At 60.1% G+C, this 24,091-nt stretch overlaps 1 protein-coding gene across 1 annotated transcript; it reads right to left on the minus strand.

Moving 5' to 3' along the window:
* Window positions 1-1,352: 1,352 nt before the first annotated feature.
* FMNL1 (formin like 1) lies at window positions 1,353-18,840 on the minus strand. Its single transcript, XM_083877530.1, has 26 exons — window positions 17,758-18,840; window positions 12,032-12,115; window positions 11,696-11,779; window positions 11,540-11,613; window positions 10,937-11,020; window positions 10,580-10,711; window positions 9,272-9,380; window positions 8,973-9,049; window positions 8,807-8,900; window positions 8,403-8,477; window positions 7,775-7,885; window positions 7,552-7,701; window positions 7,359-7,460; window positions 7,022-7,259; window positions 6,509-6,814; window positions 6,274-6,395; window positions 5,620-5,822; window positions 4,894-5,128; window positions 4,742-4,810; window positions 4,548-4,628; window positions 3,824-3,953; window positions 3,573-3,736; window positions 3,244-3,345; window positions 2,926-3,018; window positions 2,693-2,816; window positions 1,353-1,744 (listed from the first exon to the last, which is right to left on the minus strand). Exons 1-26 carry the CDS (start codon window positions 17,917-17,919, stop codon window positions 1,641-1,643), a joined length of 3,309 nt encoding a protein of 1,102 aa, XP_083733656.1. The 5' UTR covers window positions 17,920-18,840; the 3' UTR covers window positions 1,353-1,640.
* Between the last annotated feature and the right edge of the window lie 5,251 nt (window positions 18,841-24,091).

Genomic DNA, 24,091 nt, shown 5'->3' on the forward strand with positions numbered 1-24,091 from the left:
TGGTTTGTTGCTAGAATTCCAGACTGGTTTGTGTTGGAAGGGACCCTAAAGGTCATCTCATTCCACCCTCTTACCTCCCACTATCCCAGGTTGCTCCTGGGAAATGTCCAAGCCCCGTCCAACCTGGTCTTGGATATTTCTAGGGATGGGGCAGCCACAGCCACTCCCTCCATGTTTCCATCCCTCCCTTCATCTTCCTCCTTTCCTCCCTCCTTCTCTCTCTTCCTTCCTCCCTCCATCCTTCTCTCAGTCCATCTTTCCTTCCTTTTCTCCCCCCCTCCATGACAGCACTGCCCCCCCAAGCAAACCCTTCTCCCAGACAAGTCCTTTATTCTCTGAGACATTTTATTACCAGTTCTGCTTTAGATTACACGGGCCTTCAGTATATAAAAATAATGTATACAAATGAGCAGTTAATGGTTTACATCTCTGGCTTAAAGGCATTTATAAGTTACACATTCATTTCCCATTCCTCCCCGGACACGGAGCCGGCGCTGAAGCAGCTTAAATACAGCAGGAAGCAGGGGCTGCTCTGGCTAAAGCTGGGTCAAGCGAGAAAGGACGGGAGGAAGGACAGGAGGAGGGAGGAGCGTCCTCCCATCGGGACGAGCGGGAGCCGATTGATGAAGAAAATGCACCGAGAGGTTTAATTGCGGTACTGGGGGTCGGGGTTACTCGGCAGCAGCGGGGCAGGGGAGGCAGCGACAGCCGGCTCCAGTAGCGAGAGGCTCTGCGGCTCTCGGGCCTCTCCTGCCCGGCGCAGCAGGGACCCGCAGCCTTTGGGATCGCGGCTGCTGCGGGGCTGGGGCTGCCGGCATCGCCTGCGTGCCCCACCCCACAAAACGGGGAGCCCCGCAGGGCGGACAGCCCCGGCAGCGCAGGTGGATGCTCGGGATGCAGGTGGGCGGAGGTGCCACCACCTCGCAGAAACTTGTCCCCGCTGCCGATTGCCGCAGCTACGGAGCCTCCCCTGCGGCGAGGAACAGCCCAGCGCCCTCGCCATCGCCTTGGGGACACCCTGCGCGGGGGTGGTCCAATCCCTGCTGCCGCATCGCAGAGAAATTTGAAGGAAGACTTATAAAATCATGTAAAATAGCACCGCTGCCAGCTCCTGGGCCCGGGAGGTGCCCGGGGTGGGAGCTCTGCAGCGCAGGAGAACGCGGGTCTCGGGGGGCTCCGCGGGGCCGGGGGGGATGTCGGGGAGCTCTGTGTCCCTGGTGACACCCCCTCCCCTCCCGCAGGGGCAATCAAAGGCACCAGCGAGCTGAGGGCTGGGACACGCCGGGGTTGTGCGGTGCGAGCAAACAGCGCCGGAGGAGGGATGTGACAGCCTCTCTTTACCTTCCAGGAGAAGTTGGGGCCCTTTCTGTGCTTCCCCCTCCCTGTCCGCAGCCAGGAGGGCCCCCGACCCTGCCGGCCTGGGGAGGGGAGCTCGGGGACATGGCCAAGCAAGCGCCGGGGGTGCCCGTGCCCGGCCCCAGGCAAGGCGGAGCCGGCACGTTAAGCGGCTGGAGCAGCTCGGAGCGGGCACCGTCCCTCCACCCCGCCGAGCCCCGGGCTCAGGGACTGACGTCCTGCGGTCCCATCTGCGTCGGGAGGACGGTCCTGCCCCGGTCCTGGAGCTGCAGGGACGGCGCCGGTCACAGCGCGATGTCCGGCGTCGCCTGCAGGCTCTGCCCCGCCGCCCGTTTCTTGGCGCTGCCGCGGGCCTTGTCCCCCCGGCGGTAAGGGTTGTTCCGCAGATCTGCACCGGGGGAAGCGCAGGGGCCGGGTGAGCTTCACTGCCCACCCGGGATCCCGCCACCCATCACATTAACCTGGAATGCTTTGGGCTGGAGGGACCTTAAAGCCCATCCAGTGCCACCCCTGCCATGGGCAGGGACACCTTCCACTGTCCCAGGCTGCTCCAAGGCCTGTCCAGCCTGGACACTCCCAGGGCTGGGGCAGCCACAGCTGCTCTGGGCACCCTGTGCCAGGGCCTCCCCACCCTCACAGGAATTAAATGTTTTCCGAACCTTCAACCTAAAACTCTCCTTCGTTCGTTTAAACCCCTTGCCCTGTCTCTCTGCCCGGCAGTCGCTCCCCCGGCTGTGAGGACACCCAGGAGGAGCCAAGGGCCGCACACAACGACCGGAGGAGCAGCAGCTACGAACCATCAGCCCGTGGGACCCCGGCCGTGGGCTCTCGGAGCCCAGCACCTTATCGGGGGCTAATCCCGAGCGCCCCCGGGGTTGGGGTTCAGCGTGGGGCAAATCCGGCCACACACCTGGAGGATCCCGGCGGGGAGGGGGGGAAGCCCGGCAGCCCCCGCCCACCTAGGCCGGCCCCGCTGCTCCACGTTACCTACAGAGGGCTCTCCTCGTTGAAGCTCACGTCGCAGAAGAGCCGGGACGAGCGTTTGCCCGTCCGGGCCGTGAAAGGGACAGTTTTGAGAGCTGAGTAGAGCGATCCAGAGACAGCGAGGAGGAGCAGGAGGAGGAGAGAGGAGAAAGAAGCAGAAGAGGAGGAAGAGATATGAGACAGGGGAGGGAGCACTCAGCAGCTTTGCTACGTGGGATGTGAAGGTGCTTCCAGGTAGGTTTGGTCTCTGTGATGAGGCTTGGTGACCCTCCAGCTCCTGTGACAGCCCCTGCAGCCCCCAGCACTGGGTGATGTGGGGACACCTGGATGCCCACCTGAAATCATCTCTCACCTGAAATTATATCCTCAATGGCCCCATCTTTGCCTTCGTAGATGAGTGGCTCCTTCACCATCTGCTTCTTCTTCAGCTCAGCAATCATGTCCATCTGCTGCCTCCTGGCCTTCTGGACAGGCAGCTGGGGAGGGGACAGGGCCTTTGAGTGGTGTGATCACACCCCAGAGGAGATGGGGTACCCTCACCTCCACCTCCCACCCACCAGGACACAGATATGGGGGCACCTTCACCTCGGGCGGCTGCTCGCTGCCAGGGGAGCCGGATTCCGCCTCTTTGGCTGCGGCCTCTTGTTTCTTCCACAGCTCGATGTCCTGCTCTGCTTTCTTGGGAGAGGGGCAGGAAGGGTGTGCTGAGCCAGGGGAGTACAGGACTGCAGCCTCCTTCCTTCCTCCCCTCACAGCCCCCAGCTCCAAAATCTCTAACCATCCCAAAGGCATTCCTGAGCCCCAGCCTTGCCTGTGACTTCTGCTGATTACCCCAAAGTGGGGTCAGGTGCCCCAAATCTCCTCCCAGCCCTCAGAAACACAGAACCCCATATCCCCTCCTACCTTGTAGGCTCTGATGAAGCGCATGAACATGGGGAAGAAGGTGGTGGGGGGACAGGTCTTGGGGTTCTCCCCGAAATACTCCACAGCTGACTCATACGCTTCCTGTGGGCAGAGACACCTGATCTGGGGGCTGGGCAGTGGTGCCCATCACCCACCAGCTCCTTCCAGCCTCTCCCACATCCCCATCCTGCCCCATATCCCTCCTGCCTGTCCCACTGGAGCCACATCCCAAGCAGGAGCCTCTCCCAGCGGGCAGAGGTGTGAGCAGAGGGTACCCCAGGGTGTCCCCACGCAGGGGACTGTCCCCATCACCCCACCCCAGCACCCACCTTGGCAGTTTTGCTGTCAGCCTGGAGCTTCTCCATCACCTCCGAGTTGACCTTGAGGAAGTCCTTGAGCACGGGGCTGTCGTCCTGTCTCATGAACTCCCTGCGGGTCAGCTCCATGCCCTGCTGCAGGCTCCGCACATCCTGCAGGACACCCTCCAGGGACACTGCGGGAGGGGGGCACTGCGGGGTCAGGGCAGGCTCCGAGGGTCAGGGGCTGCCCCAATCCCCAGCCCCAGGCCCATGGGCAGTACCTGTGCCTGCCTTGTCGAGGAAGTGCAGCTCGGTGTGGAAGCCAGTGAGCTCTGGGTACTTCTCCATGATCACCCGCACCAGGTAATGCAGCAGCGTCTGCTTGCGGTCTGTGGACTTCATCTCCAGGAGCTGGGGCAGGGCAGAGTCAGCCCCAACCTGCAGCCACCACCCCCTCACCCTGCTCAGGGCTGCTTCTGGTGGCCCTTTATCCGTGTGGCTGGATCTGCATCTCTCCATCCCTCCACTCCCACAGCTGGATCTGCATCCCTCCATTCCCATGGCTGATTCCCATCTTTCTCCATCCCCTTGGCTGGGTCTGCATCACTCTCTCTGCAGCTGGTTCTTCATCCCTACATTCCCATGTGTAACCTTCCTCCCTCTATCCCTGCAGCTGGTTCCCATCTTCCTTCATCAAGGTCCTTGAATCCTTTAACGTCTCCATATCAGGTCTCCATCCTTCTGAGCCCATTCCTGTGTATCTCCACCCCTTAGCCTCCTCCCCTTGCCTCTCCATCCCAACAGACAGCCTCTTCATCCCTCTGTCCCCACAGCTAAACCTCATGTCCCTCCATCCCTCCTGCTGGTCCTTGCATCCCTCTATCCCCACAGCAGTGTCCTTCCATTTCTGCAGCTGGTCCTTGTGTCCCTCTGTCCCCAGGGCTGGTCCCTGGCAGTGGCAGTGCCCCCCTCAGCCCCACACCAGGCACCCCACACCGGCCCTACCGCATCAAGGCTCTGCAGCCGGAAGCCGTAGGCAGCTCCACGCTTGCTGCTGTTCATGTAGTTCCCGAAGGCCAGGACGATCTGCAGGGACACCACGGCTTGGGGACACAGGGCCAGGAGGGCACAGCGCCTACAGACACTCTGCCAGCGCCCTGTGTGCTCCCATCGGGGCCAGCTCCCCCCGAAGCCCTCACCTCGAGAATGTGGCGCAGTTTGCTGGAGGACTTGAGGGACATGGAGGCGGCGATGATGGCGTTGAGTTGCTGTGCGAGGGAGGGAAGGGTGTGAGAGCCGCCGCAGGAGCCGCTCCCGCGCAGCCCCCGCCCCGCCCGTCCCCGGCGCTCACCGGCGTCAGCAGCTGGGCCGTGTCCCCGAAGCTGCCCAGGAAGATCATGACGTTCATGCGCTCGGCCAGGCGCGGGATCTTGCTGAAGCGGATCATGAACTGGTCCTCGTCCGAGAGCTCCTCTGGTGGCTGCTGGTCCCGCTCGAACTTCCCGATCAGGGTCCGCTCGTACTCGGTGGGCAGGAAGCGCAGCAGCAGCTCCAGGAAGTCGAGGCTCAGAGCTTGCTGGTCGTACCTGCGGGGAGGGGACGCCCCTGGCACAGTCAGGCTCTGCCACAGGTCCCGAAGCCCCCCTGTCACCTCCAGCTGGTTCCATCATCCCTCCATCCCCACAGCTGGTTTCCTGCATCCCTGAGAGTGAGACCCTACATCTCTCTATCTCTCCATATGGATCCCTCTATCTCTCTGTCTTTGGTCCCCACATTCCTTCATCTCTGCTTCCTGCATCCCTCCAACCCCACAACTGCTCTCTGCATCTGTCTGTCTCTCTGTGTCTGGCCCCCACTGCCCTTTGTCTCTTATCTCGTCTCTGCATCTCTCCATCCCCACAGCTGGTGCCTGCATCCATCCCCCTCTCCACCTCTAATCCCCCCACCCTCCATCTCTGTAACTTGTCCCTGCACCCACACACCAATCCCTGCATCCCACCACACCCTGTGCCATCCCACCCCCCTGGTCGTGCTGGGCTGTGCCCACCCTTGCCCCAGTCCAGGGGGGAGCACTCACGTCTCTATGGCTGTGCAGATGTCCTGGATGCTGCGGCCGCCCTTGCGCAGGGTGATGGCCAAGTTCTTGGCCCGGTTGGACTCCATGAGGGTCACCTTGCTGGGGGCTTTCTGCGTGGCCTTGGCCTTGAGGACACTGATATCCAGGGCGGGGCCCTGTGCCTTGGTCTTGAAATGCTCCTCAAAGTCACTCATGTCCAGCTCCTGTGGGGACACAGGGCTGTGGGCACGGCAGGGAGGTGGCAGTGGGACATCTGGGGTGAGGACAGGGCCAAAGGACCACGATGAGGGTGAGGAGTGAGGATCATCCCCCTCAAGGGGATGAGAATGGAACAAGGGGACAAGTACAGGGACAGGCAAGGGGACAGGGAGGGGTAAGGAGGGGGTGAGGGGACCAGAGGATGGAGATGGAGAAGAAGAAAAGGACAGGATGTGAGGATGTGGATGGAGCAAGGGTGAGAGGAGAAGCACGTCTGATCCCATGTCCCTCTCCATGGTGGACATGGTGCTAAGGAGTTTTCCTGACCTCCAGCTCCTCCTGCAGCCCTGTGACACCGTGGGTGGGCGCAGGGTGGGCACGAGGCCACCTCAGCATGGCCTGGGGCACTGAGCCCCCCATGGACCCCGTGCCCAGCCCCTTGTCCCCATCACTCACCTGCAGCACCTTCTCGTCGTTGAGCTCAGTGAAGACGGTGCCGTCGATCTGGCTTGGCTTCAGGGCCACCCAGTTGAAGACAGGCATGCGGAACTTGGTCTGGATCGGCTTCTTCACCTTCACTGCAGGGTCATGGGGAGGGGGCACGTCACAGGGTGGGGGCTCCCAAACCCACCCCAGGGTGCCCCCAAACCCCTCCCAGGGAACACCCCCTCCGTCCCCGGGCCACACTCACCTGAACCGTTGGCAGTGGGGGGGGCACCCGGCCCGGCTGGGGGCTCCCCACCGAGGGGTGGGGGTGGTGGAGGGGGGGGCACGGGGCCCTCCAGCCCCCCCGGGAGCGGTGGGGGGGGTGGTGGCACTGGGGCACCCGGGAGTGGGGGGGCTGGGGGAGGGGCGGTGCCTGCGGGCAGAGGGGGTGCGGGGGGTGGGGGGGGGATGGGCTCAGCCCCCGGCAGAGGTGGGGGGGGCGGAGGGGGTGGAGGCGGAGGGGCAGCAGGTGCCGGTGGGGGAGGTGGGGCTGGAGCCAGAGCCGGAGCATCTGCAAGGGAAAGAAGAGGTGGGTGAGATGGTGACACAGCAGGGCACGGTGCCATCGCCACATTCCCCCTGTCACCGCATTACCCTGAGTCCCCGGGCACATCTCCACACCCCCATCTCAGTTTCTGTGCCCAGAGACTCGCTGCCACCCCTCCTCGGTGCCAGGTGTCCCCGCCGGGAAGGGGACATCCCCTCGCACCCACGGTACCTGTGCAGGTGGCGGTGGTGTCGGTGGTGCCAGTGGCCTCTCCAGAAACCACGGGGGCTGCGGGGGTTTCTATGACAACGGGGACAATTTCGATGGCGACGTCTCCGTCGGGCCCACGCAGGATCTGCACCAGCCCCTTCTCCTCGAGCTCCGCCAGCCGCCGCTCCAGCGCCAGCCGGTAACACTCCTGGGGCTGCGGGGACGGCGGGCTGGGCGGCCGCGGGGGACTCAGCTGCTCCTGGAGAGGTGACAACCCCCGGCAGGTCACCTGTGTCCCACCGCACCCCTCAGAGCCCGGTCCCTCGGCCCCAGCCTTCTCTCGGCACCCCTGGCTCACCCGCAGCGCCTCCAGCTCCCGCCGTGCCTGGCTCAGCTGCTTCTCCAGCTCCGCTATCTTGGCCATGGAGTCGTTCTCCGCATCCTGCAGCTTCTCTGTCAACTGTGGGGAACGAGGCGCCGCCGCTCAGCCCCGTCCTCATCCCTCCCTCGGGGCTTGCGTCAGCGGCTCTGCCCACGCACCCACGGCCCACCTGGCTGACGTGCTCCTGCAGCTCCTCCATGTGCTCCAGCACCGTCGTCTTGGTCTCCGAGTCCTCCAGCATGGCCCCCACGTCGAAGACGTTGTCCAGGTAAGCCTGGATCTGCACCTGCAGCTTGTCGCTCTCGGTGAGACGCAGAGTCTGCGGAGGGACAGCTGGTGTCACCAGCAGTGCTGGCGGCACCCCCGGCACCCCCACCCTCGGGACCACCCACCTCCAGGTACTGGTCCAGCCCCAGGTGGGTGAACTCGTACTGCAGGAACACGCGGAAGTTCATGTTCTCCACCGAGTGCACCACGATGTTGATGAACTGCATGCAGGCCACCTGCGGGGACACGGCTCAGTGCGGCCACGGCAGCACAGGGGCACGGTGGCCCTTGGGGGTGTTGCTCCAGGGGCTGCATGAGGGGTTGGTGGCCCTTGGGGACATGGTGCCCCTGGGGAGTGCATGGTGGTTTACACAGTCCTGGGGACATGGTGGCATGGGGACAGTATAGTGCCCTTGGGGACTTGATGGCCTGGGGACAGTTCAGTGGCTTAGAAGCCCTTGGGGACACAATGCTATGGGCAGTGTAGTGGCTAAGAAGCCCTTGGGGACAGCAGAACAGGCTGGAAGCCCTTGGGACATGGCACCCCCAGGACAGCATGGTGGCTCAGCAGCCCCTGAGGACATGGTGGCCTGGGGAGAGTTTTGGTGGCTCAGCATCCCTCAGGACAGGATGCCATAGGGACAGTGTGGTGGTTTAGGAGCTCTTGATGCATTCTGGCCTGGTAACAGTGCAGCAGCCTTGGTGACATGACACCCTGGGGACAGCAGAGCATGGGCCCCAGCAGCCACTCACCATGAAGTCAATGTTAGTGTCCTCATTTCGGAAATACTCCATCAGCTTCTCAAAGCGGTTCTTCTCCCCGCAGACCTGGGGGGGAGCAGGGGGCTGAGGGCCAGGGAGGACAGGGCCAGGGGACACCCAGGAGGGTGGCAGGACAGGATTGGTGACACCATCCCAACCCTGACCGGTGCTGCTAGGCACCCAGCCCAGCTGGCACATGGCCCTGGGGACACATGGTGGCATGGGGACATCAAGTTCAGTGAGTGGAATATCTCTAGGTGAGACAGAGATTTGAGGGTGATGCAGGTCTCTGCCACACAGAGGGAAACTGAGTGACAAATCCAGCTGGAGCACAGATCTTCATGTGGGGACAGGATGTCCCTGCTGGGGACTGGGTGTCCCTGTTGGGGACTCACCTCCTTGAAGTTGTCAAAGGCAGCCAGGATGATGTCGTGGCCACCTCGGACCAGGCAGACAGCGGCCAGCAGCTCCAGCACCAGAGCCTTGGTCCTGCAGAGACGCCGTGTGAGAGGACTGAGGCCGTGGGGGACGAGGGACAACAGGGGGCAGGGCAGCTCCTACCTGGCGTTCTTGTTGTTGAGGCTCAGGGTGATCTCGTTGACACAGGCTGGGTGGTTCATCACCAGGCTGAAGCCAGACTTGGGGGCGGAAAGAAGCATTAATGGGGTCGTGTGTCTCCCTGGAGACACTCCAGCACCGTGGGACACCCCCGTCCCACGTCCCCACCAGGCAGGAGGTTGAGTGAGGACATCTCAGAACCAGGGCACCCAGAGCCGGTCCCGCCCCGGAGCTGCCACCGCGGGCGCGGGGGATCCCGGGGCAGCCCCAGGCGGATCCCCGCGGATGCCGCCCACTCCCACCTGGTAGTTCATGATGGCGCGGAGGCACATGATGCACACATGGACATCGTCCTTCTGGCTGACGAGCCGCGAGTTGCGCAGCGTCTTCCTGCTGTGCGAGGGGTTCAGCCTGGGCGGGGAGAGCGCGGCTGAGCGGGGCCTGGGGAAGCCGCGGGCGCAGCGCAAAGCGGGGAGGGGACAGCGCAAAGGGGTGGCAGCGGGGGCGGGGGGACACCGGGGCACCGGGGCGGCTGCACCCCACGGGAGAAACCCTCGTGTCCGTGCTCATCTAGAAGCCCTGGGACTGGGTGGGGATGATGTGGGGCGGGATGGGTTTTGGGGCCCTCTCGTGCACAGAGGTGGTCTCGGAGGCTCACCGGGGCGGGCAGGAGCTGCCGGGTGACCTGGGGGCACTGTCCCCATCGCTGCCCGGGGCACCGCAGGGGGCGCTGGGGTGGACGTGGCGGAGGAGGGTGTGGATGTGCTGGTTCGAGAGGCAGCAGCTGGAGGCGCGTTAGAGCCTGCAGGACAGGAGGGAGAAACGGGGCTCCCGCGCCGCCCCGGGGACACCCGGGCTCGGGGACAAGGGATGGGACCCCCTGCGGGTGCCACGTCCCTCCTGACCTGTCCCTGGGGCTAGGAGGGACACTCCGGCTCCTCCAGAACTGCTGGCAGGCGGCGAGGGACCCCCGCGGTCCCCGGGGTGCCACGTTACGGCTCCCGGGGTGACCGCGGTGGGGTGTCCCTGGGACCTCCCCGCCCACCGGGGATGCCCCGCAGGCCCTGTCCCCAATACCGGTGACCAGCAGCGGGGTCCCGTGGGGTGTCCCCGTCCCGCCAGTGCCCCGTCACCTACCGTCAGCGCGTCCCCGGCAGCGTGCAAGAGAAGAGCGGGGTTAGACGGGGCTGCGGGCGAGCGGCACCAAGCGAGAGCCACCGGCCACCAGGACCGGCTGGGGAGGACACAGGCCCGTCCCTCCGCCCCGGCTTTAAACCAAGGGGCTGCCATTTGCTCCCCCAAGATCTCCAACAGCCCCAATGTTTGTGTATTCCCGGGGTTTAACCAGAGCACCCCGGGACGGCGGCAGCGCCGGGGCGGGGACATGGATCCGGCCCAGCCCCAGGCAGGGTTTAGCCCCCGGGGCCACACAGGGGGATGTGGCTTTGTCCCCACCCTCAAACCAGCAATGGGCACCCATTTTTAGGACCGGGCCTGTGTCTCCCTGCCAAGCCCCTCTCCAAGCGCGGCGCGGCCGGGGGTGCAGCGTGGCGAGAGCGGGGACACGGCACAGGGACAGGGGGACAGCTGGGGACGGGACCACACGTTACCTTACAGTGAGGGGCCGCATTTTGGAGGAGCCCTGCGTGGGGGACGAGGAGGTGCTTTTGTTCAGGTCCTCCAGCGACCGCTCCTTGCCCTTGTCAGAGCCGGGGCTGTTCTCTGTGCTCTCCATGTCATACCTGGTGACCCGTGGGGACATGGGGATGGGTGAGACACGGCACCCCAACACGGGCAGATGCTCCTCAGGAATGTTGGGGATGTTCTGCTCAGCTCCAGCCATGGAGCATCGCCCTGATGACAAGGGAGGCACCCCCGGGGACCCTCCCCCCCCCCACCCCAGCCCCACTGAGCCCCAGGGGAGGCTGATCCCAGCCTTGGGGACAAGACACCCGACGGGGACATACGCGACAGAGCACTGGGCAAAGGCGAGGTACTCCAGCAGCACGTCCAGCCCCTTGTTCTCCTCGTTGAGGAACTCCTGGACCCAGCTGGAGGGTGCAGAGGGTTAGTGGGCTCTGCCAACCCCCACATCCTCTCTCCCCCTGCCCCCAGACACTCAGCAGAGTCACCCCCTGGTCAGACGTCCCCAGCAGTGGTGGAACACACTGTGGACATGAGGTGGCACCATGAGCTGGCATTTCTCTGAGGCCAGGTGAGTGCCATGGTGAACCTGATACATGAGGGACACAGCCCAAGGGCTCTGCTGCCACCACTGCTATGACAGGACAACCTGGCCCTGGGGATCGTGGGCACCCCCCACCCCACAAGGGATCAGGACAGCCAGGGTGGGGGTAGGGTCCCTTCTGTCACCCCAGGGGTACTAGAGACCCAAAATGGGGTTCAGACCCCACAGCTCCCCCAGCTTCCCATCACAGCCCTCCTAAGGAGGCAGGATGAGGCCACAGCCTCCATATCCTGTTGTCACCCTCCAGTCAGAGCCAGCAGCATCCACCCCCACCCCAGAGACTGTGGCAGCAGCTGGGTGACGATGCCAACCCCACCCTTACCCGATGTAGTTGGTCCTCAGGGAAATCTCCAGCTCCCGGAGCACCTGCGTGGACTCCTGCACTCGCCTCTTGAACTGTGGGGTGGGGACAGCCATTGGCACTGTCCCTGTGCCCAGCCTGGGATGGGGACCAGGGGACCAGGGTGCAACCCCTCACCTTCCTGCTGACACCCCCTGTGTCCAAGTAGCTCTTCAGCTTCTGGATGTAGGCGGACGGAGGGTTCTTCACCTGGAAACGCTCCTACGAGCCCCAGAGAGAGGCTGAAACTGGGCCACCTGCTGTGGCACGGGGACATGCCACTGTCCCCACAGCAGCCACAGTGTCCCTGTCCCCACCCCAACTGCACCAATGCTTAATGAGGTTAATAAGGTGCTGTGTCAGTAACGAGATGGATGTCAGTGCTTGGTACAGCCAGATTGATGCCCAGACCACGCCACGAGTGGCACTTGGGGACAGGGACTGCACTGGGGATGGTGTGAGCTTGGACCTCACCTGGTCACAGATCAGCTCCCACTTCTTCTCATTGTCATACTGGTTAAGCAGCTTCATCTTGTCCGGGGGCAGGTTCATGGAATTCTGTGGGTGAAGAGTGTCAGCACTGGGGGTCACCCCAAAAACACCCCTGGGATGTAGCACCCCCTGCTCAGTCCTTGCTCAGCAGTGGAAGATGGGGATACCAATGGGACATGGGGGTACCCATCGGAGGATGAGGATGTTGGTGGAAGGATGGGGACACTGGTGGGATGATGGGGACCACAGGGGGAGTTTGGGAATACCATTATTCCCAGGATCTGAGCACCCCAATGACCCATCAGTAATGTCACCAGCTGAGGGTCCCCAAGGGGAGGGCAGAGGGTGTTGGTGGGGGACAGGAGGAAGAACTGGACACATCCATCCATGTCATGAGTGCACCATGTGCCCAGCCTCAGCCAGCCCAGTCCTGGCAGGGCCATACAGGATGAGGGATGGGGACATGGACTGGTGACACAGCTGAGGGACCCAGGAGCCCAGGCCGTGCTTGATGAGGGGTCACCACCGAGTCCCCCCCCCCACGGGTGCGTGACAAACCCATCTGGGGAAATCAGTGTTTACTGAGAGACAATGATGCCAGGGCTGGCATGTCCCCACACCCCTCCGTGCCACCGTTGCACAACCTCAGCCCCCGCGGCCACCGCAGGACGTGACGTGGTTTCCGCTCTCGGCGCTGCTACGAGTGTGACACGGCTCCTGCCTCTGGGCTGCTCTGCTCAGGGACACCATGGGGGGACCTTCATGGGACACCCCCCATGGCCTGGGCCAGGCTGCACCTCAGCTCAGCTCACAGGTGATTTATTTTGCTAAAAGAGCCAAATTTTGATGCCCCAGCTCAGCTGGAGAGCACCTGCAGGCTGGCGCGATGGCACGTGGAGCAATGCACAGCCCCAAGCCACCCCTAAATCCCAGTCTTGGGGTTCCCTGATGAGGAGCATGGGGATGTGGGGTGCATGCTGTGCTGGAACAACCACATCCTTGGAGGAAGGCATCTTCCAAGGCTTTGGTTGCCCACAGAAGAGCAGGTCCAAGGGGAGAGGTGCCACTGTGGTGGGCAGGAACAGAAACCTCTCCACCACCTCCAGGGAGGACCTGTCAAGCTGCTTTTACAAGAAGCCAAAACCAGGAGCTGTGGGTGGGGAGGAGCTGGGTTTGGCTGGGCCGGCTGGCACAGAGCTGGGCAGGGGGTACAGTCAGGCTGCAGAGTCAGAAATGGCCTCATTGAGAAGCCACTGGAGCTGCTGGGTGGGTTCTGGGATGGGCAAGGTGACAGCAGCACCTGACTGTCCCCATTGCTGGTCCCTGAGCTGCCATCCTGGGGATGGATGAGGGTCAGACCAAGGGACAGCACTGTGCCAAGAGGGACCACACACCCAGACACCCCAGCCAGGACTCTGTCACACCTATGGCACCCTCGGTGGGACACTGTTGGGTGCTCTTGGCAGAGAGGGGATGGTGGCACCTGCCACACAGACTGGCTTTCAGCCATCACATGTGGGACCTGGACAGAGCAGGACCCTGCACTGGCGGTGGGACAGGACCCACACCAGGGTGGGGCAGGGGATGGGGCAGGGGACACTGGGCTGTTCCCGTGGAGGTGGCTCTGCCCCAGCCCCTCCCTGCGGGCAGGATGTGGCACAGCTCTGGTACACACACTGGGTGGTGCCTGCCTCCCGGGTGGGCTTGTGGTGCCGGGGAGGAAGCGGCTCCGCTGAGGAGCCTCAGCCGGCAGCACAAATAGGCCGGTTCTCATTTCCTGCCGGGGAGCGGAGACCGGTGGTGTGGGAGGTGGGGCAGGGCGGGAGGTGTGGGGCACGGGGGGTGATGTGGGGCTAGGCAGATGATGTGGGGCAGGGCATCAGCCAAGCATCCCACAGGTGTCAGATGAAGGACTTCGTTCTCCTCTTCCTCCTTTGGGGATAAGGATGGAGGAGCCACAGTGACTTGCTCCCAGCAGCCACATCCCACCTGTCGTCATCCAGCACCCTCATTCCTTCCCTGGCCGGGGCTTTCCAGCAGCCTCACAACCCACCACGTCACTGAGGGGGTGCCACCAAATGTCCCCCAACAACCCTGCTGTGACACAAAGTGCCACAGAGCCTGCAGTGCCATCCTAGCCTTGCCCAGCACCAGGGTGAGACTGGCTGGGACCCAGCACCAGCTGTGGGGTGAGCCAGGTTTTGCCCTACACTGAAACCAAGGCCAGGGGAGGTGAAGCAGCACCATCATCATTTTCTGGTACAAAACAACCTTTTCCTATCATGGCTGGTGGGGACAGAGCTATTTTGGGTGTCAGACACCTCTTTTTGTTCCACACGTGAGCGGGCAGCGCTGAGCGGAGCCGGGCTGAGCCCAGCTCTGCACCAAACCTGGCACAGAATGTTCCGGCATCCTCCGGGGAAGTGTTTGTGCTGCAAACCCCGCCAGGCTGAGTGTGAACCGGGCTGAACCCGCCCTGGCACAGCCGTTTCTGGGGCACGGGGGATGTGCATCCACAGAGAGGGAATGGAAAGCATTGGCAGCACGTGGGACGGGACAACATCCCAGTCCAGACACCAGGCACAAAATGCTGCCACAGGGAAGGGGACAGGGCAGGGAACTGCCCCAGATGGTGCTTAGGGGCTCTCTCCAGCTGCAGGAAGGGCCAACATCTCCAGGTGCCTGGGTGATTGATGTGCCACTCCTGGGATGCTCTATCCCTCATGGCCACAGGGCACCCCTGAGGTGGTTTGGGACATACCCAGCCCTGCAGTGCCAGCTGTCCCATGGTGTCCCCTCCAGTGCCCCCAACTGCCACTGGATTTTTTCTCCTGCCTCTTCCCAGGGCTCAGTGGAAGGCACAGAACAGGATCAGGCCCACCCAAGGCTCTCTGACCTCCCTCATGCAGCAAACTGGGCTGGGGGACACTGCCAGGACCAGTTCATCCCATCAGGCACTCTCTGGATCCAGCCAGACCCAAACCCACGGAGTGTCTGGGAGGGGTGGCCGGTGGAGGAGCAGGATGTCCCCAGGATGGCCAGGGGGGGGTGGTAGGAGCGGGCTGGGGGGTGGCTGCTGCCACCAGCAGATCCAACTCTATTTTAAGAACAAGCAGAAGCTGCTGTAGCTCAAATCAGGGAGAGAGCCTGATCCAGGCAGTGTGCCCTCATCCCTGCTGGGTGCCTGCCTGCCCATCCTGCACTGGGATGTCCCCCTGGTTCGCCCGGGGCTGGATCCAGCAGCACAGGGAGGCTCCTGCACCAGGACACTCTCCAGGCCCTGATCCAGCAGCCGTGGCTCACAGGCAACTTCCCACCCAGGACACATGTCCCCCATGGGGACACCCTACTGCAGTCCCACATCCCTCAGCCAGCCTTGGCCACTGAGCTGGAGATGGATCCAGCAGGAAGCTGAGGACCAGTTTTGTTTCCTGGTTGAGCCAAGGCTGACACTGTGACTTGCTGGTGACCCGTGCTGCTGCTGGGGCCAACAGCACATCTGCAAACATCTGCAAACATCTGCAATGGTGACGTTGGCCTTGCACTCCCCCCACGTCCTGGGAGAAGAGGCAGCAAAGCGTCCACCAGGCAAAGCTCCCGGATGGAGCAGCCCCTGTCCCAGTCAGGCACTGTTTGATTTTGACTCCACCACACCTCAACTCACAATTCCATTTATATGTTCCTAATTAATGCCTCTTGACATGCAAAGGGGGGAAAATCCTGATTGCTCCAAGCGGGAGTATTGGAGCATCCCTATCCCAGCAGCAAAGATGCTCTTCCTCTGCTCCATCCCAAAAATCCACCTCATCATATCCCAAACCACTTGGCACAGGACAACCCTCCCATCACTCTGCCAAAATGGCATCTGCCACAGTGCCCCAGCTGGGAAGAAGCCAATTTTTGAGAATAAAGTTTTGGGAAACTAAATTCCCATTTCTTGGCACAGAATGGGTGTATCCATCCTCTTCCTGGCAGCAATTTGGATCCCCTAGGCTCTTCCTGGGCTTTTCTGCCAAGGCTTTGCGCCACCAGCTCTCCCAGTTTGGGATGTCCAGCCCAAAACTGATTTGCACTGAGCTCTCATGGCATCACTGTAACCACGGCAACCTGTGGGGTCTGGATCGTGTCCCACCAGGAGATTCCCAGCTCATCACCACCTGCTCCTTCACTGAGCTCAGGAGGCAGAAAAGTTGAAGCCAGAGTCAGGGAACGTGTTTGTGGTGGGTGAGGGCAGAGGGACCCCCTGTTCCCATCCCCCCGGGGTTCCTCTGTCCCCACAGCCACCAGAATGGGGAAGGGACTGCGAAAGGAGGAAGCGGGATTGGGACAGCCGCTTTCACAAGACACCCGCTTCCCTTCGGGGCACATCCAGCCCCCCGGGTGCCCTTTCTCCTGGAAAAGGGCTTTCCCTCGGGATGAAGGCAGGGAAGGTGGTGCTGAGGGCCTGGAGCAGCGCTTTCCCCTTTTCTGACAATTTTTTGGCTTAGGATTTCCAAGATGCTGGGCCCAGCCCGGCTCGAAGTGCTGCTTCTTGGGGCCTTGCAGCGGAAACAGCCCGAGGTGTTTCCTGCCATCATTGCTGTGACAGCGGAGCCATCACAGGCGCCACCACCCCACCCAGCCACCTGCCACCACGGGTGTCCCACGGCAAAGCCCCTCCCTGGGAGTCGCACGGGGGTCCCACCAGGCAGAGCCCCTCACCATCATCCCCCTGCAACTGCAGAGGCTCCGGCTGCGCTGCTCATCCCCAAATAATCCCATAAACTCCACGAGATAAAAAAGCTCCCAAGTAATTTGTGCTCGGAGCTGGGATGGGGAACCTGCCGAGCGGATCCCGGCAGACCCGACCGAGCGGATCCCGGCGTGCCGGCACCGTGGGAGCGGCTGCCCCCGGCTCGGGATCGGCAAAACGGCTCCATCTCCCGCCAGGGGCTCGGGGGGTTAAAGCAGCAATTCCTTCCTGTCGGAGCATTTTTGGGAGGGCATGGGCAGGGGCTGGAGCGGTGGCGCGATGGCGGGAGCCGGCCCTCCCGGCGCGAAGGTCACGGCCGGCCCGCCCCGCTCAAGGACGGAGGGAGCGAGCGGGAGCCGCTCTCCCGCAGTTCCGAGTGTCTCCGGGAGCTGGAGACATCCATCCCATGGGAACACCGCCCGCTGCCCACCGGCGCGAGGCCGGGAGCGGGGCCGGGGGCTTCCCCGGCTCCGGGGAGGAGGAGGAGGAGGAGGAGGTGAGCGAAGCATCGCCATCCGCAGCCCCGGCTGCCTGCGGCGCTCCGGCCCTGCCGCGATCCCGCCATGGCGGAGCCTGCCCGGGGTCCGCCGCTCGGGGTCACCCCCACAATTTGGGGCTTGGATCCCCTCAAGGTGAGAGCGATGAGGGGAGGGGAGCGGCCGGGGGTCATCCCGGGGCAGGGCTGAGCGTCCCCGGGGAAACGAGGTGGGAGCGGGGCAGTCATCATTATCAATAAGAATATCAATTAAATAATAAATCGAATAATTAATAGAACGATGAAATAGTAACAATACGATCCTTATAATGACGATAATAGCGGTAACGCTGCTAACGATGCTGACGCCGGTGGGGATGCTGAGAGACCCCCTCCAGCGGGTCGGGTCCCCCCTGTCCCACCGTTATGGGCGGCCCCCTCCCCTCCGGCCCCGCCGTCCGGCCCGGCCCCGTCCCCCCGCGGCCGCCCGTCCCCGCTCACCAGGACGCGGCCGAAGCGCTCCTCCAGCTCGGCGGCCGCGGGCATGGGCTGCCGGGGGGGCGGCGGAGCGGCGGCGGCGGGGGGCGGCCCGGGCTGCGGGCGGTGATCGCGGGGCTCCCGCGGGGCCGCGCCCCCCTCCAGCCCCCCGGCCGCGTTGCCCATGGCGGGCGCTGCGGGGCGGCCCCGGCTCCGAGCCCAGCTTCGTCCTCGCCCGTCCCCGTCCCCGCCGCCGCTCGCCGGCGTTTGCAACTTCTGCGGGGCGTTATCGCGCTATAAAGGCTCAGCCCGCCCCCCCGGCCCCCGCCCCGGCCGCAGCCAGAGGCGGCCCCGGCACCTGCTCGGCTGCAGCGACGGAGCGGAGCGGCGCTGCTCCGGCGGGGCTTACTGCAGTCTATTTGCTTATTTTATTTTATTTTATTTTATTTTATTTTATTTTATTTCCTTTTTCTACTTTATTTTAGACTTACTTTTTATATTTACTTTATATATTTATTTTATTTTAATTTTTATTAATTTTTAAAAATATTGTTCTTAAGTGTTTTATTTTATTTGACTTTTTAATATATTTTTATTCCTCTTTTCCCCGTTATTTTATCCTTCCTTATTTATTTCATTTAGTTTTATTTTAATTTTTAGATTTACTTTCATTCTATTTATTTAATTAATTTTTGCTTTAATTTTTATGTTCTGTGTATGTATGATTTAGTTACATTTTATTTAACTATTTTATTTCAGTCTTATTTCATTCTAGTACTTATTTTATTTTAAAATTTACATTTATTTATTTATTTAGGCTTTTTGTTTGACTTTCCTTTTATCTTACAGTAATTTATTACTATTTTATATAATTTATTTTTATTTAATTTCATAATTTTACTATATTTCTCTTCTTTTATGTGCTCTTTGATTTCTCACTATTTATGATTTTAACTGATTTTCCTTAAATTTTTCACCTTATTAATTTTGTTTATTTAATTACTTTTAAATGTCATCACTCACTTTTTTTACAGGCAGTGGGAGAAGGGAGGGCTCTGGGGAGGTGCTGGGCTCCCTCTCCCACCTCAGCCAGCACAGGAGGGGCACTGAGCCCGAGCAAACTCATCACAGCCTGGGCAGGGCCTGGGGACTCCCAGGGTGGGGACACACGGGGACACATCCCAACAGTTTGGGAGGATCCTGCCCTGCCACAGGCTCGTGGGAACAGGGACAGAGCTGGGCTGGCACCCACAGTGTCCCCCAGCTGTCCCTGAGGGGCCACAGAGCACCCTGGGCACGGGGATTGGGATGTGGCACCAGATCCAGCCCATGGACACAGGGCTGTGCCTGCATGGAACATCCTGAGCACATCCAGGACCCTGCTGTGAGCACGGATCCGTGTCCCTGCCAGGACTGCAGGGCACTGCATAGCTCAGCTCTGCTGAGACTTGGTGAGGTTCAGTGACAGACACTGAGATTTGGGGAGATTTGGTGCTATTTAGTGAGATTTGGTGAGATTCACCAAGATTGGGTGAGACTCGGTGAGATTAACTGAAATTTGGTGAAATTTGCTAAAACCTAATTTTGGAGGAGAGAGGAGCTGAGGGATGGGACAGACCCAGAGGGGATCCAGCAGCCCCAAGCCCTGCCATGGTCTGAACCCCCTGCCCAGCCCCAGGCCAGACACCTCTGTCTGCCTCCCGCGGCACCTCCGGCCCAGCAGGACCTGCCAGGTGTCACCACGGCACCACAGGGACTGGGGGAACATGCTGGGCCTGTTCAGCCAACCTCCCCCACCCTCCTCAAACCCCAAATTTGGGGCAGGGGACACGTGAGGATAGCAGGCCCCAATTCCCTTGGAGTGATGTTGTGTCCATCCCATCATCCCTGGGGATTTGGGAGCTGGGAGAGGACTGAGGGACAGCTCAGCAGCACCAAAATTGGGGTCACCCATATTTGGGGTCACCCATATTTGGGGTCACCCATATTTGGGGTTGTCCTGATATTCCAAGGCTCAATTTTGCAGTCCAAATCTGTTTTGTTAAATATTTCAGCTTCTCATTAAATATTTTACATTTCATTTCGGGATCCAGGATTTTAAGGGAAGGCACTGCAGTCCTCTGTGGGGACAGGCACAGCCACCCTGATGTGGTCCCAGAGGTGTGTCTGGGGGAGAATATTGTCCCCTGGACCATCCCACACTGGGGACAGGCTCTGCTGTGGGACAGGCGACTGTGGGGACTCCAGGGTCTGGGACCTCCAGGCGCACCTTGCTGCATGCCAGGATCATGGAATGATGGGATGGTTTGGTTTGGGATGGGCCTTAAGCAGCATCCAGTCCCACCCCTGCCATGGGCAGGGACATCCTCCACCAGAGCAGGTGGCTCCAAGCCCTGTCCTCGGATACTTCCAGGGATGGGGCAGCCACAGCAGCTCTGGGCAGCTGGTTTGGGATGAAACCCGAGAGCTGCCGGAGCATCCAGGCAACACCTTCCTGAGCTCGGCTGGAGGAGGGTGCGAGGACCTGTGTGCAGGGGCCGGCTGAGGCTCTGGAGCCCCGGCAGAAGCAGGGCCGGGCCAACAGTACCATCTCCTGGCTGCGGGGAGGGCTGCGAGGGCGGGGAGGGCTCCGAGTGTGACACGGCCTGTGCGGGGACGGACGGGGCTCCGGCGGCCTTTGCAGGGAGAGGGTTCCGGGAGGGGTTTGGGTTCTGCTGATTCCCACAGGCACGGAACTGAGCTGGATACAGGGAGCCCGGGCTGGGTTTGGGCTGTGGGAGGTGTTTGGTGCAGCTGGGACAGGGCAGTCCTTGCACCAGTGACAGCAGGAGGATGAGCTGGGGGAGCTCACCCTGCCCACCCCCATCCCAGCCCCAGGCACTGGGGAAAACACCCAAACCTCCCATGGTTGGTGGGAAGACTTCGCTGCTCTTCTCCAGGGTGCTGCACCTTAGGGTGAAGGCTGTTGAGCTCCTGTGGCCTCAAAGAGCCTCCTGACCCTTCAGAACCTGGCTGGGACCTTTGGAAAGTGAGGACACACACTGGGTGTGCCTTTCACCTGGGGAGCTTTGCTGGGAGGCGAGTGCATCCCAGCTCAGGTGTTCCTGATGTTCCCTCACCATGCGCAGCTTCTCCCTCCATCGAGCCACCCTCCTCTCTGGCTTCTCCATGTGGACAAGGATGGTCCCTTGCCCCACATCCTTGTCACCACCCTGTCCTCGTACTCTCGTGTCCTTTCTCACCACTTTCCTGGTTTTTGGAACATGAGAGTGTTTAATTGACAACTCCAATTAGCCCAGGGCTGGTCTCTTCCTGTGATAAAAGTCCTTAAAAAGCCTTTTTAGTAACGACACATTCAAATAATCATCTGCAGTATGTGCCCAGGGCTACATTTTTTACATTAAGGGTGAATTCAGACACCTAAGTTTGTTTTCTTAATTAATTTCAATTCCCCAGAAAACACAAGCAGGAATGGATTTTTTTCCCCCCTGAATTTCCAGGTCCACACCCCCCCCCCCCAACTATTTCTTGTTGTTAGAGCTACCCAGGCAATATTTCCTCATCCAAACAAACATTCCCAGGTTTAGATTGTGCAGCCAGGTTATCTGATCTCCTGGCACTGAAGGATAAAGCTCCAGAAACAAAACAAAACAAAACAAAACAAAATAAAATAAAATAAAATAAAATAAAATAAAATAAAACTCCAAGTATCCGCTGGGGATATTTGGACAACTGACCCCACCTCCTGTTCCTCAAAGACCTGGAGGCCCATGAAATACCTGAGATAAGGATGAGGATCTTCTCAAGATTCCACAGGGGACATCACTCATGTCTTCTGCCCCCATGGAGGATTCCTGAGGATTTCAGGACATTCTCTGGGGTTGTGTGGCTGAAGTGAAGACCAAGCCAAGAGCCTGTCCTGATGGAAAGACAAGATCTTAATTCCTTTGCCTTTGAGATCCTGAGATTAGAATTCTATTTTCAGCACTGCTGAATTTCTCAGTGGCTGTAATGAGTTCCAGGTATAATTCATTCTCCATTCCTCCCTGAATTGCAGATTTTAATGTGTTAAGCCATGACAAGCAGCAGAAGGAGAAGGAGCAAGTGTTTTCTGTCAGTAAATAAGCTTCTTCTGTAGGTAAATCAGATTTTACTGTATAAAGATAGGCTAAGAGAGAAAAAGTTCATGCCTGGAGTCCTGGGACTTGGATTTTCAGGGTCGTGAGGAGTTTGGAAAACAGAGGAAGATAAACATTGTTCCCAACCAGAAATATTTTGGTAGTGTCACATGGTAAATAGCTCATCAAGGGGATTGATTATATGCAACTTGGTGTTTGCTTATCATCTGCAGCTTGAGCACATTCAGCACCATTCCCGAGGGATGGGTCTGGAATCTGTGTAACGAGGAAAACATGGAATAGATAGCAGGGAAAAACCAGGATGTGATGTGTGGGAAAGGGGTTCCTCAGCCTCTCTCTGTTACTCTGGGATGGGAAATGCTGTGGGCAGAATCTGGAATATTTTGGTTTGTTTATTTGTTTCTAAGGAGTTTCTTCTCCAACCAGGAGCAGGGAATCCACAGCTCCTGCTGAAAACAGGGGAGGAAGAAGAAGCAGGTGAGTTCTGTCAGGATGTCTCTCACAGCTGCTGGACCCGGTGAGGAATCATGGAGTCATTCCGGTTGGAAAAACCCTCTGAGATCAAATCCAGCCATCTCACAGCACTGCCCAGGCCACCACTGATCCCTGTCCCCAAGTGCCACTTTCACACAGTTTTTAAACCCCACCACTGCCCTGGGCAGCTGTGCCAGGGCTGGACAACCCTTTGGGGGAAGAAATTTTCCCTAATCTCCAATCTAAACCTGCTCTGGCAGAACCTGAGGCCTTTTCCCTGTCCTGTCCCTGTTCCTGGGAGCAGAGCCTGAACCCTCCCAGCTGCCCCTCCCAACAGGGAGTTGTGGAGAGCCAGAAAGTTCCCCCTGAGCCTCCTTTTCTCCAGGGAACATCGGGGATTTCCAAAAAGGCTCCCCCTTCTCCAGCAGCAGGTCCATACACAGGTTTCCAAATAAAGTTCCTTCTTAAATTTCATCCTCCATTTCAAACAAGAGATAAGACCACCAAGCCCTGGGCAGGGTGACAATCTGCCACCCCCCAGTGCTCTCCTGCTTTCCGTGGTTAGATGGACCCATCAGCCATGGACATTAATAACAGGAACAACCTTTTGCCACAAGAATTCAAGTCAGGCCTGGGCACTGATAAAGCTGTGGCAGGTGGAGAGTCTGTCCCACAACCAGGGGACAGGGAGGTGACACAACCCTCCCCAAGAGAAGAGCAGAGAAGAGCCACAGTGCCCCCAGCCAAGGGGTTCAGGCTCTGGGGCTGCTCTGTCATATCTGGAGACTGCAGGATGCCAAATCCTGCCGTGGATGCTCCTGCTGTCATGGCCACCACCGGCCAGAGGGTTTAGCAAACTGTCCAAAGCAGATTTGTCATCACTGCTCCAGCAGCAGCACCCAGGGCTGGAGTCCCTCTCAGCTGTGCCCTGTGAGTGCCTCCCAGGCAGAGCCCTCAGACGTTTCCCCTCCTTGGAGTGGGTGGATTTAGTTCTGTTTAATAAAAATAACAGTTTCCTCCTCGGCCCTGCTGCAGGAAGAGGAGGAGGAAGGCTGGAAGCCGTGCAGAATTTGGCACGGCAGGACCCTGGCACGGGGCTGCTCCAACCAGGGCACCTCCAGGAGGCCTCTGCCAGCAGCAGGCCTCAGCCCCTCACAGCAGGAAGAGGGTTTTCATGGAATCACACGGTGGTTAATGCTGGACGGAGCCTCTGGAGGGCACCTGGTGCACATCTCTGCCTCAGCAGGGGCCCCAGGCCTGTGCCTAGATGGATTTTTAATATCTGCAAGGATGAAGAGCACACAAGCTCCCTGAGCAACCTGTGCCAGTGCTCCATGGGCAGTAAAAAAGTGTTTTTCTGAGGTTCAGATGGCGTTTCAGGTGGTGCCTACGGACTTTGGGCACTGCTGAGAAGAGCCTGGTTTCATCCTCCCTTCAGGTGATGAGACACCTCTGAACCTTCTCTTCCCTAAACAATCCCAGCTTTCCCCGACATTCCTCGTGAGTGAGGGACTCCAGTTTTTCCCTCATCCTGCATCAAACTGTCCCTGTGTGTCCATGTCACTGTTGTAGTGGGGCCCCCAGAACACAGCTCAGTCCTTCAGGAGTGGCCTCACTGAATTTGGGAACAATCCCTCCCTCCTCCTGCAGCCCAGGGTCCCATTCACCACCTTTTCCCAAGGGCACACTGATGGTTCATGGTCACGCCCGTGCCCAGCAGGACACCCAAACCTAATCTCTATCCC

This window comes from Zosterops lateralis (genome assembly GCF_965231275.1).
Source record: "Zosterops lateralis genome assembly, chromosome: 24".
Lineage (NCBI taxonomy): Eukaryota > Metazoa > Chordata > Aves > Passeriformes > Zosteropidae > Zosterops > Zosterops lateralis.